The sequence below is a fragment of the Podarcis erhardii genome (assembly GCF_964252035.2).
Source record: "Podarcis erhardii genome assembly, chromosome: 4".
Lineage (NCBI taxonomy): Eukaryota > Metazoa > Chordata > Lepidosauria > Squamata > Lacertidae > Podarcis > Podarcis erhardii.
Window position 1 is genome coordinate 20,256,428 of NC_138508.1, and position 15,438 is coordinate 20,271,865.

At 42.1% G+C, this 15,438-nt stretch overlaps 1 protein-coding gene across 3 annotated transcripts in view; it reads left to right on the forward strand.

The window, feature by feature from the left end:
- The window catches only part of CNTN5 (contactin 5), a 689,184-nt gene extending 676,506 nt beyond the window's left edge, over nucleotides 1-12,678 (forward strand). For all 3 annotated transcript variants that reach the window (XM_081860152.1, XM_081860151.1, XM_081860153.1), the window contains 4 exons: nucleotides 4,305-4,491; nucleotides 4,899-5,011; nucleotides 8,965-9,133; nucleotides 11,244-12,678. In XM_081860152.1, coding sequence (XP_081716278.1) covers nucleotides 4,305-4,491; nucleotides 4,899-5,011; nucleotides 8,965-9,133; nucleotides 11,244-11,347 — 573 coding nt within the window. In that variant the 3' untranslated portion in view covers nucleotides 11,348-12,678. The remainder of the gene's footprint in view (nucleotides 1-4,304; nucleotides 4,492-4,898; nucleotides 5,012-8,964; nucleotides 9,134-11,243) is intronic.
- The last annotated feature ends 2,760 nt before the right edge of the window (nucleotides 12,679-15,438 follow it).

The following is a 15,438-nucleotide window of genomic DNA, read 5'->3' on the forward strand; positions in this document are numbered from 1 at the left end:
GCTGACTGAGCGCCGGCTGAACTGAGATGAACAGCTTACACCAGCTGAGCCAGAAATCCAATGTATCCTAAGCTTTTCATCCCAGAAGGTCTTGCCACAGGAGTTTCCCCTTAGTCTGGATCCAACCCTGTGTATTCCACAAAGCTCTACCTTTTCATAAGGCTGGCTTTCAACAGCTAGGGTTATAACGAGTGGCATGGCAAGGGCAACACATATATATCACATGCCGTGTTTTGTTTATCGTAGGCATTTTTATTATGTCTATTTGTCCCAAGTCCAACGCATTACCTGAGCTTCCAAGTCCTTTGGGACAGCTTTAGCTGCAGGGGGGGCAAGCAGAGATTCACACCTTTGCTCTGCTCACCCTGAAAAATTGCTAGCAGCTGCAGATTGCCTCTATGCCCTGGCACTGGAAGCGACTGCTTGAATCTGTGAGCTGCTGCATAATTGGGCTGTAAGCCTCGTTCTCTGAGGAAATGTTGTCTAGATAATTATGAGTAGCTTCTTCAGAGCCAAATTGCCCTCTGGATGAAATTGGAATCAATGCACAGACTTCTTACAGGCCAGCATCATGAAAGGAAAAGGCTGATGGACTGGCGCTGTCATAAATACATCCATCTCCCCCAAAGTGGGACAATGGTGCCTATACGAGGGAAAAGTAGTCAGATACAACAATAATAAATAGGAATTTTTTTAAAAAAAAAACCAACAGGTACAATTCCCTTTAAACCTAATTCACAACACCAACTAATTACCCGCAGCATACTTAAAGCACTGTGATGCCATGACTTTCCCCAAAGACTTCTGGGAACTGCAGTTTGTTAAGGGTGCAGAGAGATTGTTAGGAGACACACACACACTCCCAACAGAGCTGCAATTTCTAACAACCTTTAGCAAAGCACAGCTGTCAGGGTTCTTTAGAGAAAGCCATGACTGCTAAAGTGGTATAAGAATGCTTTAAATGTATGGTGTGTTCCTAGCACATGGACTCCCAAGGGAAAGGTGTATCTTTCATTGGATTTCAGAAATTATTTGGTTGCATCACCATGTTTCAGTGTGATCCCATTGAAAAGGTCCCTTGATCTTGATTTCCGCACTTAAAAACAAATGCTCAACTTTGGAGGTTAGGAAGAATAAAGATATGATCCCCTTTAATCAATGGATTGATGAGATGACAACATGTGGACGGACAACTTATAGACATGGGCCTTGTTTGGACAAATATATTGACATTTGGAACAAGTTTATACAGAATACAGTAGGTTATCAATAATCATATATGTATTAGGACAATAATACTATTTATATATCTATATAATAATTATGTAAATGTTATATTTAGTGTATTAATTTTTTTCTTATTGTATCTTTGCACTATCTTTTTCTTTTGTTTTTCATTCATTTATTTTCTATAGCTGAAATTCTTTTAATAAAATATTAAAAAAAAATAAAACTGTGGAGGTTAAGGGATAGTTACATGGGACGGGGCCTTTTTGGTCATTGTACCCACACTTTAGAACTGCTTCCCATGAGAGGCCCATTCCTAGTCTTTCAAGTGCCATGTAAAACACTGTAGGTTTAGTGGGCTTTTGGAAAATAAGGTTAGCTTTTGTCTGCTGTATTTTCTCCTTCTGGTTATATTCTATCTCCTTACTGGTCTGTGTGTGTCTGTATGCATATGTGTTTGGGTGTGTAAGCCAATTTCCAATATTATATGTTCTTCGATATTTTGTGAGCTGTTTTGAATGTTCCTTTTCCTTTCCTTTCCATATTTTGTAAGCTACTGTCTCCTTCAATATGTGTACAGTGCCTAGAAACTTTTAGGCACTTCGGAAATAAATCACCACCGCCATCAACTTGGTAGATGTTTTGCTGAGCAAAAGCCAGCGGTGGGCAGGGGTTAACCTTGACATAAGCAGTTTTGCTCACTGCAAAGCCCGACATCTTGCAAGAAGTTGGTGCCTACATTGAACGGATTACAAAGGAACTAGTTGGTATTCATGTGCTGCCAGCGTAGCCCCCCAGAGAGTTGGGGGGGGGGACTCAGCAAAGGCAAGCAGTGACTGCCACAGACTTGTAAACATCAAAAACGATTTGGGCTTCTGTGTGCAAAGGAAGGGAGGCGATCCACAGAGAGGGTTCTTCCTGAATTACATTTGACAGAAACGAGTTCCTATCTGAGTAACTCAAACCAAGCCCACAGCCCGCCTCTCTGTCCCCCAGCGATGCTGCTCCAGCATGATTAACCCACTACAAGGTTTCCTCAGGTGTTCTGTCATCTCCAATTCATTACCCAGGCTCAGAGATTTCTCGCTGCGCCAAAGAAGGAAATATTGCTTGTGCCATTCCCTCACACGATTCAGTTCAAAGCTTGCCAGGTCTGAAGAGTAAATTTCTTGGAGAACCCACCAGAGGTGGGCTGTCCTTGAATCCTCTGAAGTACTTTTGACTTCCTGTCAGCACTCATTTTTGCTCACTCAATCTAGCTCCTCAACACAACAACATCCCATGCTGTGGTGCACTGAATCTCAATGTTCTCATAGACAAATTCATGGAGGATAAATCTACCCATGGCTATGTTCTGGAGGCAGCAATGCTTCTGAATGCCAGTTGCTGGAAACAGCAGGACGGAGAAGTGTTGCTTCGCTCAGGTCCTGCTTTGGGGCTTACTGTAATCATCTGGTTGGCTGCTGTGAGAATAGGATGCTGGAGTAGATGGTTCAGTGGCCTGATCCACCAAGGATGTCCTTAATGTGCTAACACCCTGTTGCTGGGTGGCTGGGAAGGGTATGTCCAATCCCACTTGGAAGTGAGTTGTGGTTTTCCTTGAGACCTTTTCATTGTCAGGAGTTCAGCCTACATTTGAGTAGGACCCTGGTAGAGACACATGCCCGACTGGCATGTTCCCGCCCTCCTGGTCGATCGTTCTGGAGCTTCATAAGCTTTCTTCAGCCTGAACATCACAGCGACCGATACCAACGAGCACCGGCACACTTAGGGATCCGCAGAGTTTGCGCATCATGTGTGACAGACCTCAGCAACTCAGCATTTTGGCTAATCTACTTTATTTACATATAAACACACACGGGGCGCTGCAACATGGCTCCCTCTCTCTATAGCATCGGACAGCAAAGAGAAAAAGGACAAAGGACAATAGTCCCACTTCACGGAACACAGTAACACAAATACCCTGTCTCCGTCACTTCCAACTCTGTGGAGTCAAAACATATAACGTCATGTGATAGACAACAATCCTATGACTGCAATTATAGATCAGAAATTCTAACATCCTTAAGGTGGCTGCATGCCCTACTTTACAATTCTCTCAAAGACACCTTCCATTCAAAGTTCTGTCCAATCAAAGTCCAGTTTAAGGATAAAAGAGTTGCCCATAAGCAAATAGAAGCACTTGAACAGCAGACAGAGCGGGTATGCAGATCACCTAGCTGCAGCCTTCCCCACTATGATGAAACGCATTGTACTTCTATCTAAATTACAGCAATTATTTCTGACTGCTAGGGACATGGTTTAATATAATTATTTATAGGTGGGAATAAAAGAAATGAACCTATAAACCTAAACCAGCATATTATTATGGAGGAAATGTAGCCATTGGAGACCAATGCTCCCTGAATTTGTCTAATCCTTTCCCAAGGTGTTTGACACCATTATCACATTCTGTGGGAATGAATTCCATTATTTAACTCTGTGCGGTGGGAAAAAGTACAGTGGTACCTCAGGTTACATACGCTTCAGGTTACATACACTTCAGGTTACACACTCCACTAAGCCAGAAATAGTGCTCCAGGTTAAGAACTTTGCTTCAGGATAAGAACAGAAATCAGGCTCTGGCGGCGCGGCGGCAGCAGGAGGCCCCATTAGCTAAAGTGGTGCTTCAGGTTAAGAACAGTTTCAGGTTAAAAACGGACCTCCGGAACGAATTAAGTACTTAACCCGAGGTACCACTGTACTTCTCTACGCCTGTCATGAAGAACGTCTCCACACATTGGAAGACCCCTGATTCAAGTAATATGAAGGAGAGATTTTAAAATGTCTATTCGCTTTCTCTACATCAACCGTAATTTAATACACCTCTGTCTTATTCCCCCCACATACTAAACTGGAAAAAAATAAAATCCAAGCATTGCAACCTTTCCTCTTAGTGGAGTTACTCCAGGCCTCTTGACATTTTCTCAAAGAGGGCTGTACACTCCATAGTGCTATGGACATTATGAATGTACATAATTAGGGAAAGAACCCCATGAGTGTCGTGCTCAATCGCTCACACAATTCTCCATTGGCAGGTTGGTTACTGGAAAGATATGGAACAAGAGGAAGCAGCTGAAAAGACCAGGACAGAAGGAAATGAGTCGTCCATCATTCTGACAGGACTTGAAGGCAACACATTATACCACCTGAGAGTGAAGGCGTACAACTCAGCAGGGTATGGACCACCCAGCAGCGCCGTCCGTGCCACCACCAAGAAATCTCGTAGGTTCCCAACTCTTCTTCTCCTCCTCGTAATGTACAGCCCTAATAAGGCTTCCATTCCTTTCTCTTGGTCTTCCTTTCCTTGTGGGAGAGAGGTAGATAGTAGATGCTGAATAACAAAATAGGGCTGCTGTGTTGTTTGGCTTCAGGAGCTCACTTCAAAGGATCTGTATTCCAAGGAGGACTGAGAGCATTTGAGATTCTCAAGAAGTTATTTTTCAGGAAAATAAGGCTAACAGGTTTTGGCATGGAATAGGAAGGGGAGATGAAACGATCCAGTAGGTATTGAAATGACACTTCTGGAACAAGAGACTATGTCACTGAACTTTGTCTGGCTCTTTGGGTGCTCTTGCCAAATTTTCAAAAATGTATTTCAAAACATTCTTTGTTTTTATCTTCCCTCTCAGCTCCTAGCCAAGCACCAAGCAACATCATGTGGATACAAGATGGCTCCCACGTTTCCTTGGGATGGGAACCTGTTAAACCTTTAGCTAATGAATCAGATGTCATGGGATACAAGGTCAGTTTCGACATATCTACCATCTCGTTCTCCGGAATTCTATGTTCTTTCATTCCTCTCTTTTTCCTTATCTCACACTGTGCATTGCAAGGCTCTTCAGCACTGAGAAGCCAAAGTATCGAATTCACAGGCCCCGATCCATGTGTCAGTTTCCATTAGCCAAGCCTGTATGTGCTTAGCCTTTTCAAACAATTAGCAATTGCACTGATCAGCTGCCCGTTGGGTAGGGCAAAATGTGGGGGCTTAATTCTAGTGCCAAGCCTGTATGTGCTTAGCCTTCTCAAACAATTAGCAATTGCACTGATCAGCTGCCCATTGGGTAGGGCAAAATGTGGGGGCTTAATTCTAGTTCCTCCTCTCAAAAATAGCAGATCAGTGCTATTTGAAATTTCCAAAGCCGTTAACCATAGTTTCCTGGTTGGGACAAAATGGGAAACCATGGTTTATGGAAGATTTCTTGGCTTGTTTGCACCTGCCATGACATAAGCATTCAAGGGAAGGGTAGCCAATCAGCTCATTCTTTCTGAGCTAATGAAGCTAAGGTATTGTCAGGGACTGACTGGGCACTGAGGAGTGGTGGTTGGATACTGACGAGTGGGCGCCAAGAAAAGGGGGGTTAGAGACTGACTTGGAAGAAGAGATGAGTGATCCAGGGGAGCTTGTAACAGCCTGGACAGGAGAGGCAGAAGCAGGAGAAGCTGCAGGAATGGAGAGTGAAAAACAGGTGCAGGAGGAAGGGGAGAGAGGTCAGGCTGGTGGAGAGTTAAGGGCTTCCACAGCTCCTCCTCCTGCCCCCACCTCTCCTGGGCCACTGTCTCCCAGGACCAGAAGGGGTTTGAAGCAGGAGGATCAGAAGTAGATTACATGCAAGTAGAGTCTTAGACTGCTTGTGCACAGCTTCTTTGGGGAAGATACATAAGCTGAGGTCAGGTTAGGGTTAGGGTGAATTTTTGTTGCAGCAACTTCCCCATTGGGTGTGCACCTAGAAGTAGCTGAGAGACGTAGGACTGATAGACCTGCCTTTTCCTAACTTGTAAGTGCACTTTTGACAATAAAGATCATCACTATTCTACAATCCCACCTCCTCTGTCAATATACAGTCATACAGGATAATAAAATGAATTCATTTTCAGAATGGAACAAAACCAATTATACAAAACTGATCATACAAAGAACAAACGTCACTGGCACACTGGAACCTTAGCGGTTAAACAATGTCTTTCAGCTTGGAATTAAACAAACTAATTAGTAAGATGTTCCTGTTGTTGCTATTTTAAAGAATTAAACTTATAATACTTCATTTATTTATAAAAGTTTCTTTTTTTGGGGGGGGGGTGAAGTAGAATTCTGTGTTTACTCTGCTCTGAACCCACTGCAGTCTATTGACAATAAAGAGTTACAGTATTTTTTGCTCTATAAGACTCACTTTTTCCCTCCTAAAAAGTAAGGGGAAATGTGTGTGTCTTATGGAGCGAATGCAGGCTGCGCAGCTATCCCAGAAGCCAGAACAGCAAGAGGGATTGCTGCTTTTGCTGTGCAGTGATCCCTCTTGTTGTTCTGGCTTCTGAGATTCAGAATATCTTTTTTCTTGTTTTCCTCCTCCAAAAACTAGGTGCGTCTTATAGAGCGAAAAATGTGGTAATTCCTTCCTCTGGACCTTCCTTGCCTGACAGCGCCGTGGCGGATATGGCTGTGGAATCCCAGCAACTAGACTGGGAGTGGGGGTGGGAAATCGCTTGCGCAGAACACGCCTGAGCATGTGGTTCCTCAACGCATATGCACACAGAGGCCTTCTTCCACATGGGCATCAATGGAAGGTTGTTCTCTCAGAGCTGCATGTTGACATGAAAAAGGAAATAGTTGAACCAGAGAGCCTGTAAGGACGGATGTCTCAATGCTACTTCCTTTCCTTCCACCCTCCAGTCGCCAGCTATTTCCATTTCTCTTTTAAACATGGAGTTCAAGCAAAAGCACTACGTTTTTTAAGGACAACCCACCCACGCCTTAAAATCAAATTAAATGCCTTTATACCTTAGTATATTTTGGATATGGTGATTGTCAACTGTGGATTATGAACTGAATAATATATGCTGCCTGGTGCCGTTAAGGCCGCCCCATTTGACTATTAATAGGAACAGACTGCAGTGAAATCCGCGCTAACACTTCAATTTGATACTGTTTGCAGTAGGATTTAAGGAAAGCCAGAAACATGAGGTGTTGTAAATGCCATTAAAATTAATATTTTCTTTATGGAGCAGAAGTGCAATTACTGAGATTTGTTATGATTGTGTTGGGGATATCAGCAATCTGTACTCGTAGCATCTGGCTTCACTCTTCCATTTTTGGTGCTTTGGAGAATGAGAAGCTCTTTACCTACATAAGTGGTTTGAAAATGGTTATTGAATCACACACGCCCCACAAAAAAATGCATATGCGCTGTTGATCACACATGCATACGCTTTTGCATGTACACCCAGTTGCAATCTCAAATGCATATACAAATGTGCATATACACTATAGCCAAATGATCTCTCCTCCCTCCCTCCCAGTGCCGGATTTACTTATAAACTAAACAAGCCCCCCAAAAAATTAAAGGAACAAAAACCTCAATGAACATTTCCAAAATATAAGATAAAAAATAAAACCTACATACAGCAACTGTATGTATTAAATTATTTCACTATTAATATACTTCTTCTTAATTGTATTTCACTATTAAAAAAAACTTCTTCTTAATTGTATTTCAATTCAACAATTATTTTGATAAAAAACATATTTTGTTATGTGCAAATGGCTTTAGATACCTATTAGATCCCCCACCGTGGAAGAATGGCAGATGAAGGTGATAGACTACATGAGTTTGGCAGAGATGACGAGCCGAATCCGAGACCAGGGAAGAGAGACGGCGGAGGAGGATTGGAAAAAATTTAAGGACTATCTAAAGAAATATGCAAAAATTAGTGAATGTTAGGTTGATGCTGGATGAGAAAATTAGGGGTTAACAGCGGTAATGGATAAGTTAAAAGAAAATGAGTGTTATTAAAATTAAGTTGGAAATAAGGGAGGGATTTGTTAAACAATTATAGACATGAGAATGCAGGAAGGGGAGGTATGAGGAGGTCGGGAAAGTAAGGTATAAGAAATTAAGATTTGAAACTATATGTGTTTTATGTTTTATGTTGTTATGTATTTATGTTTTGTTTGTGTTGATAAAAACTTTGTGGAAACTTTAATAAAAATTAATTTTTTAAAAAATAGATACCTATTAGATCCATAAATTACCATATAGCATATATTCAACACAAAAAACAGTGACAATTTGTTGTTGAAAAAGACAGCTGGACATATGAAGGGCCCCATTATCTTTAGTAGTTTAGGGCCTCATCAAACCTAAATCCAGCCCTACTCCCTCCCTCCCTCCCTCCCATTTAATACTTGCATACTTCCAACAGCACTCAAGACAACATTTACATTCACTGTCCAGAAGGTTCATATCTTACATTAACTGAACAAAGGGTAGCATGGCACGAACTTGCACATGGTTCAAAGTTCAAGAGCATTTTGCTGGCTTGCAACCTTCCTCCCTTTTGTTTCCTGCCCATCTCCTCCTTACAACCCTGATGAGTGTTAACTACAGTGCTCTGCCACTATTTTATCAATCACCATAAACCCTCTTCTCTAACTCTGGTTAGTATAAATTATGGTTAGCACTGATGGAGATGCCAGATGTGAGGTACCTGCAGTTATCAGCCTGATTCCAACATTCAGTTTCATTGAATGGCATCAGATTATTAGGGGGGTGGGGACGACTTGTCTCTATCCACTCTTTTCATACCATGCTTAATTTCATACACACTGTCCTTCTTACTTATTCCATAAGCCCAGTTCTCAGTTGCTTAGCCCTGTTCTTCATTGGATGCTAGATATTCTACAGCTGTTCATATTGTCCGCAGGTCTTGTTTAGGCAGGAAGGTGACAGCAACAGTCAAGTCATTGAAACACAGAAAACATCTGCAGTGGTGCTTCTCCCTGATGTCGGGGTCTATATCATAGAGGTCCGCGCAGTCAGTGAAGGAGGGGATGGGATGCCAAGCTCTCAAATCAGGGTACCATCTTTTTCAGGTAAGGAAGTGAAATGCACAGTTATTGTGTTGTCACCATTGTCGTACTACAGACCAGATGTGGCAAGCTTATCCATCTAAATGGAATCAGCATTTAAGGTGCTGGTTTTGACCTTTAAAGCCCTTCACGGCCTAGGACCCTTGTACCTACGGGACCGCCTCTCCCGGTATGCCCCACAGAGAGCCTCAAGGTCCATAAATAGCAACACCCTAGAGGTCCTGGGCCCTAAGGAAGTCAGATTAGCCTCAACCAGAGCCAGGGCCTTTTCAACTCTGGCTCCGGCCTGGTGGAACGCTCTGCCTCATGAGACCAGGGCCCTGCAGGATCTGATTTCTTTCCGCAGGGCCTGTAAGACAGAGTTGTTCCGCCTGGCTGTTGGCTTGGGGCCAATTTGATTCCCTCCCCCTCTTTCTTTTTTCTTTTCCTTTTCCTCCTGTGACGAGGCTACATTTTAAAATTTTAATGTTTCAATATTTTAATGTTGTATTTTAATGTTGTTTTTAAGTTGTATTCATTCAACTTATTTTTATTATTGCTTGTTAGCCGCCCTGAGCCTGGCCTTGGCTGGGGAGGGCGGGGTATAAATAAAAATTATTATTATTATTATTATTATTATTATTATTATTATTATTAAATTACACATGCTGCCTTATCAGTGACTGATATATGAGATAGCATTGTATCATTGCTGTTTGTTAAAGTGGCATGGATTCTTCCATGTGCTCTATATCTCAAGTTTTGCTTCCAGCATATTGAGCAAAATCCTAGGGGTCTTGGTCAGCTTGTTTAAATCCTGATGTTGCGGCCAAAATCAAAGGGAATCCAGTCAAGTCAGTTGAGGGCGACACCAACTGTGTTGCCTCCTGGCTGACTTGGAAACATCTTGGGGTCAGACCACACATGCATATGCAATGTTTGATATCTCATTGCTTGTTTATTTGATGATTCTCCACTGGTCAGGTGAATGCCCTCCACTGAAAAAACTGTGGGTTAAATGAGGTGAAAGCTTTTTCTACAGAGTTTTAGGTGCAATGGCTGTTGCAGAAACATGGAAGTTCCCACACAGGCTATGATCCTTTGCACCAGGGGTGCAGAAGATTTTGAATCCTGAGAGTCTCATTCTCTCCTAGGCACTCTTCTGTGAGCCACATGATGGAAGCAAATGCAAAGGTGGACAAGTGTTAATTTAGGGTTGTTTCTGAACACACTGTCTGTCTTACACACACTTTTCTCCGCAACAGTGGCTGGAAGTGGAGAACCCACCCATAATGCAATCCTGAGTTTTTTGACAACAGAACCACATCAGCTTTTCCCTCGGTGTACATCAGAAAAACATCTGGTCTAAACTTGTGCTCACATATTTCTCTGCTGAAACACCAACGAAAGGTCCAAAGTTCTGATATAAATCTCAGTTGGCTGTAAGAGTCCCACCAGAGTCCTCTTGTCAACAAAACATGAGTAAGAGAGAGTACTTCATAAAGAAAGAACATTACCTTCCTAGTTTGTTTACATAGCCTCAGCCAATAAAGGACCGACAGTGCTAATTTTAAAACGGAGGATGACATAGAGCATTGTTTAATGTTGCATTGATTAACAATAACTAATGTTACTTGATTAATAAGTATGCAAAGGACATGCATTTCAAATAAACAAAGGGAAGGTTATTTACTCTCATAATTTCTTGCCAAATGCAAAGTTAATTGCATTTTATTTATTTATTTTACGTCTTGGCTAGGCAGAGCCATCCTACTTGGAAAAAACAATCAGACCTGTTGTAATTAAAATGAATCTTCAGTGTTGTCCCAGTAAGCCCACACTGACAAAAAAAATAATAAATGTGAATATTCTGGGTTGGATCAAAGAGTCCCTTGTCCTGAATTTTTCTCAAGGTATTGGTGTGTTAAAATCACAGCAGATCATTGGGTTAGGAACTGCAAAATGCCAAAATCTGATAGGGAGTTACTACCTCATAGTGGATCACCATTCCATCTGGGATTCTTTAGCTATGATTCCTTCATTACAGGAGGTTGGACTAGACAACTCTTTGGGTCGATTCCAACACCACAGTTCTAAAATTCTGTGTTTCTGTCTCTTGCTTTGATTGTCCCAGGTGGAAAAGTCACAAGTTCTCAGTCAAGCCTACGTGCTTTCTCTACTTCGTCATCGACTGTAACGTTCCTTTTGGTACTAATGGTCCCGTCAACCTCGTGGTGAAGACAGACTGTGGACCTTTTCCTCATTCATCATTCTGATTGGTTTAGCCTGATAACATCACTGGGTGGAATTCTGTATCCATGGAAGAAGCAGAAGGCAAAGAGCCCAATGGTCAAAGACACGAGAAACACACATGGTGCACCAGGAAGAGTGTTGTGGGTGGCGAATAATGCTAAAACAATTCATCAGGTTTCTTCTCTTCAGTTTCTTGTAAATGTCCTCTATGGGGGAGGGGATATTTATTGCCCAACAGAGAAAATATGCAGATTGTACGAAATGAACTTTTGTAAGCAAACGAAAAAAATCTGTCCAAGTTTACTTTCCTTTTCTAATGCGTTTCTATATTAGCTGACACCAGTCTTGTATCATGAGTAGTTTAAATTGTGGCGTCTAGTACAGTACATCTATTTTGTTTGAGTTGTTATGGGTTGGGTTTTTTTAAGAAAAAAAGTTTGATAAATATTTGGAGTCTAAATCCCCCTCCCTCTTTTCATAAGGCTGGCTTTATTGCTTTTTTTCCCTATTGGAAAGGCACAATGGCAAAAGATACATTATGTGGTCCCTTTTCTAAATCATTATAGAAAATGTCACCTTAAAAAAATATGAATGAGGCCACATCAAGTTAGCAAACTATGGTAATTTTTTATTGTTTTTCTGCTCTGTTTCTATTCTCAGGGCATGCGAGTCACTTTTTTTCACTGCAAGGTAATTTTCTAAGCAGCTCGGCAAGGAATGAAACGCAGCCGTATTATTTTTGCACCAGCTATTGTCCACCTTAACAACACAGAGAGAGAAATGCTTATTTTCTAACAGCGAGAATATAGCTGATAGAGAATGCAGATGGCAATGAAACCATCGCCAGGCATTTAATCATAGCCTCCAGTCATTGCTAACTGGAAGTAAACAAAAAACCGAATGAATGCAAAGAGACAGAGCTGTTATCCTCAAACAGCTGTCAATCTTTAGACCTTTATTTTTGTAGTCCATTTTTGTATGGTACTGTACTGTCTATATTTGGTGATTCAGCTGAAGGATATCAAGAAGCATTTCGAGATCGAAACAGGGTGGTTTTGCCCGGATTTGCAGTCAAAAACGTGTGCACTGTTCAAACAGGGCAATGCCACGTTCAAAGCAACGCTGGAATTGATGCTGTTAGACATTGTTTTCTAAGCAAGTGGCCTTCAGCCTCTCCAGATTCAGGATATATCTTCAAATATAGGACTGGGCCCATTTTCAGTTCTTTGTCTTGCATTTTATTTTAGCATTGCTTTATCCATTTGTCTATCAAGTTCCTTCCTTCCTTTCTTTCCTTCCTTCCTTCCTTCCTTCCTCCCTCCCTCCCTCCCTCCCTTCCTTCCTTCCTTCCTTCCTTCCTTCCTTCCTTCCCTCCTCTCCCCTCCCCCCTTCTCCATCTTTCTGCGTCTGTCTACACTAAGTTTGTTACACCATTTTGATCTGACTCATATTACATGAGCTATAGGTTCAAGTTTCGGGAGTATTCACCCACCATCCCTAACAAGAGATCTGGTTCCATTTGCTTTTTAATGCAAACATACCCAACTTGCACTTCCCAAAACCATATGCAAATCGGAAGGCACCTCTCCTTTGAAATTCACACCTCTGAATTTTGCAATGCGGTTCTGTGACAAACAAACATGCGTACCAAATTAAAAGTGTGCAAATACATTATGAGAGTATGTGCACAGAAATGCATGGGATTGAAAATAACATGCAAAAAAAATGAATGTTGTTGGTGGGGGGAACTGATTGCAAAAAGCATACACATAGGCAAATCGCAACAAAGATATTGGGGGAAATGCACATTAAAATGCAGGCAATTTTTTTGTGAGGATTCTTGGGAACTGAAGTTAAAAATGGAAAAAAAACCAAAAGCTGAATGTGACCCTGACCATGGATACTATCCAGGGCTTTTTTTCCCAGCTGGAACTCACTGAAACTCAGTTCTGGTACCTCTCAGGTGGGCACCATTGCCATTATAAGAGAAGAACGAAGGCGTTCATGGTGAGTTCCAACATCTATTTTTTTATAGAAAAAGAGCACTGGTACTATCACAGGTCCCCATTTCTTGATTTAGGCTACTATGTCCAGTCCAATTAAGGGCTAGGACCATTGCTGCCCATTTTAATCCCAGAGATTATTTTGCAGTACCACACATTTCCCCATTTTTTCCAATGCAGAGTGAAGATGCGTGTGTTTGTGTGTGTGCATGTGCATCTGCTGAAGTTGTGAAGGTCTCTCATGACTGGAGCACCCAAGCCGAAATACCTCTGCTCTTGTCTGTGTTAAAACGCACGTGTGGGTATGCTCTAGGGTGGTGAATATGGTAGTAATAATAATAATAGTAAATTTTTATTTATACCCCGCCCTTCCTGGTTCAGGAAACCGGGCTCAGGGCAGCTAACAACAAATTTAAAACACTTAATTGATGCGACAAAAAAACAGCATAAAATACAGTATAAAATGTGAATAACAATAAATTCAGAATTCAAAAATCAATTTAGGGGGAAAATCCATCCAATAAACATTAGATGATCACCAGGGCTAGCTGGCTAAATTAGTCCTATTTGGGCCAGTGAGGAGACCAGGGGAGAATTAGCTGTGGGATCCCAGAGCGGGTAATCTTCATAAAAAGATGAGGGGGAGGGGAGGAAGGGGAATAAAAGATCAGGCTAAGTTCAAGTTGAAAGCCAGGTGGAATAGCTGTTTTCAGGCCCTGCGGAAGGAAGTTAAATCCTGCAGGGCTCTGGTCTCATGGGACAGAGCATTCCACCAGGCCAGAGCCATCACTGAGAAGGCCCTGGCCCTGGTGGAGGATAATCTGACTTCCTTGGGGCCCGGGACCTCTAAACTATGATTATTCATGGACCTTAAGGTCCTCTGTGGGGCATACCAGGAGACGCAGTCCCATAAATACGAGGGCCCTAAGCCACAAAGGGTACAGGCAACGAAGCAACTTTTAAGTTATATACGCTTGAAGGAATCATACTGACAGCGCAAGTCAGTATATAGCCTGAGGTTGTCATATTTAGTCATGGAATTTTGGGCAACTGCCAGCACTAGATTCTTTGGAGAGGAAACTTGTATGGAATCTGGGGATTTCTGTTTATTTTGCTTTCTTTGGGGTATGTCCCACATAGGCTTGTGCTGCTGTTTTTAAAAGGACAGATAGAAAGTCAGGTCACATCCACACCGTACATTTAAAGCATGTGGCTTCCCCCCCTCCCAAAGAACCCTGGGAACAGAAGGCTGTTAAGAGTGCTGGGAACTGTAGCTCTAAGAAGGAACTAGTTTCCAGAATTCTTGGGGGGAAGTCATGTGCTTTAAGTGCGCTTTAAATGTATGGTGCAGATGTGGTGTCAGGCAAAGTAAGATAAGTGTGCAGTGTCAGGTAGGTGTTTTGCTACATTCTATTACCACCCACCTTGGAAAATAAATGGAAGAGCAGTGTGGTGTAGTGGTTAAGAGCGGTAGTCTCGTAATCTGGTGAACCGGGTTTGCTTCCCCGCTCCTCCGCATGCAGCTGCTGGGTGACCTTGGGCCAGTCACACTTCTCTGAAGTCTCTCAGCCCCACTCACCTCACAGTGTGTTTGTTGTGGGGGAGGAAGGGAAAGGAGAATGTTAGCCACTTTGAGACTCCTTCGGGTAGTGATAAAGCGGGATATCAAATTCAAACTCTTCTTGTTACAGATAGGTAGCCGTGTTGGTCTGTCATGGTCAAAACAAAATAAAAAAATTCCTTCCAGTAGCACCTTAAAGACCAACTGAGTTAGTTCTAGGTATGAGCTTTCGTGTGCATGCACACTTCTTCAGATATCTGAAGAAGTGTGCATGCACACGAAAGCTCATACCTAGAACTAACTCAGTTGGTCTTTAAGGTGCTACTGGAAGGAATTTTTTTATTTTGTTCAAACTCTTCTTCTTCTTCTTTCTGCCACCTGCCGATTTCGTCTTTCGATGCATAATGCTCCCTTAGAAAGGAGGGGAACAAGGACTTCTAAACCACTGTGACACCGAGACAATGGTTAGAATGAGCACTGTGGGCTTTAGAGGCAAGATAAAGACTTCCTCA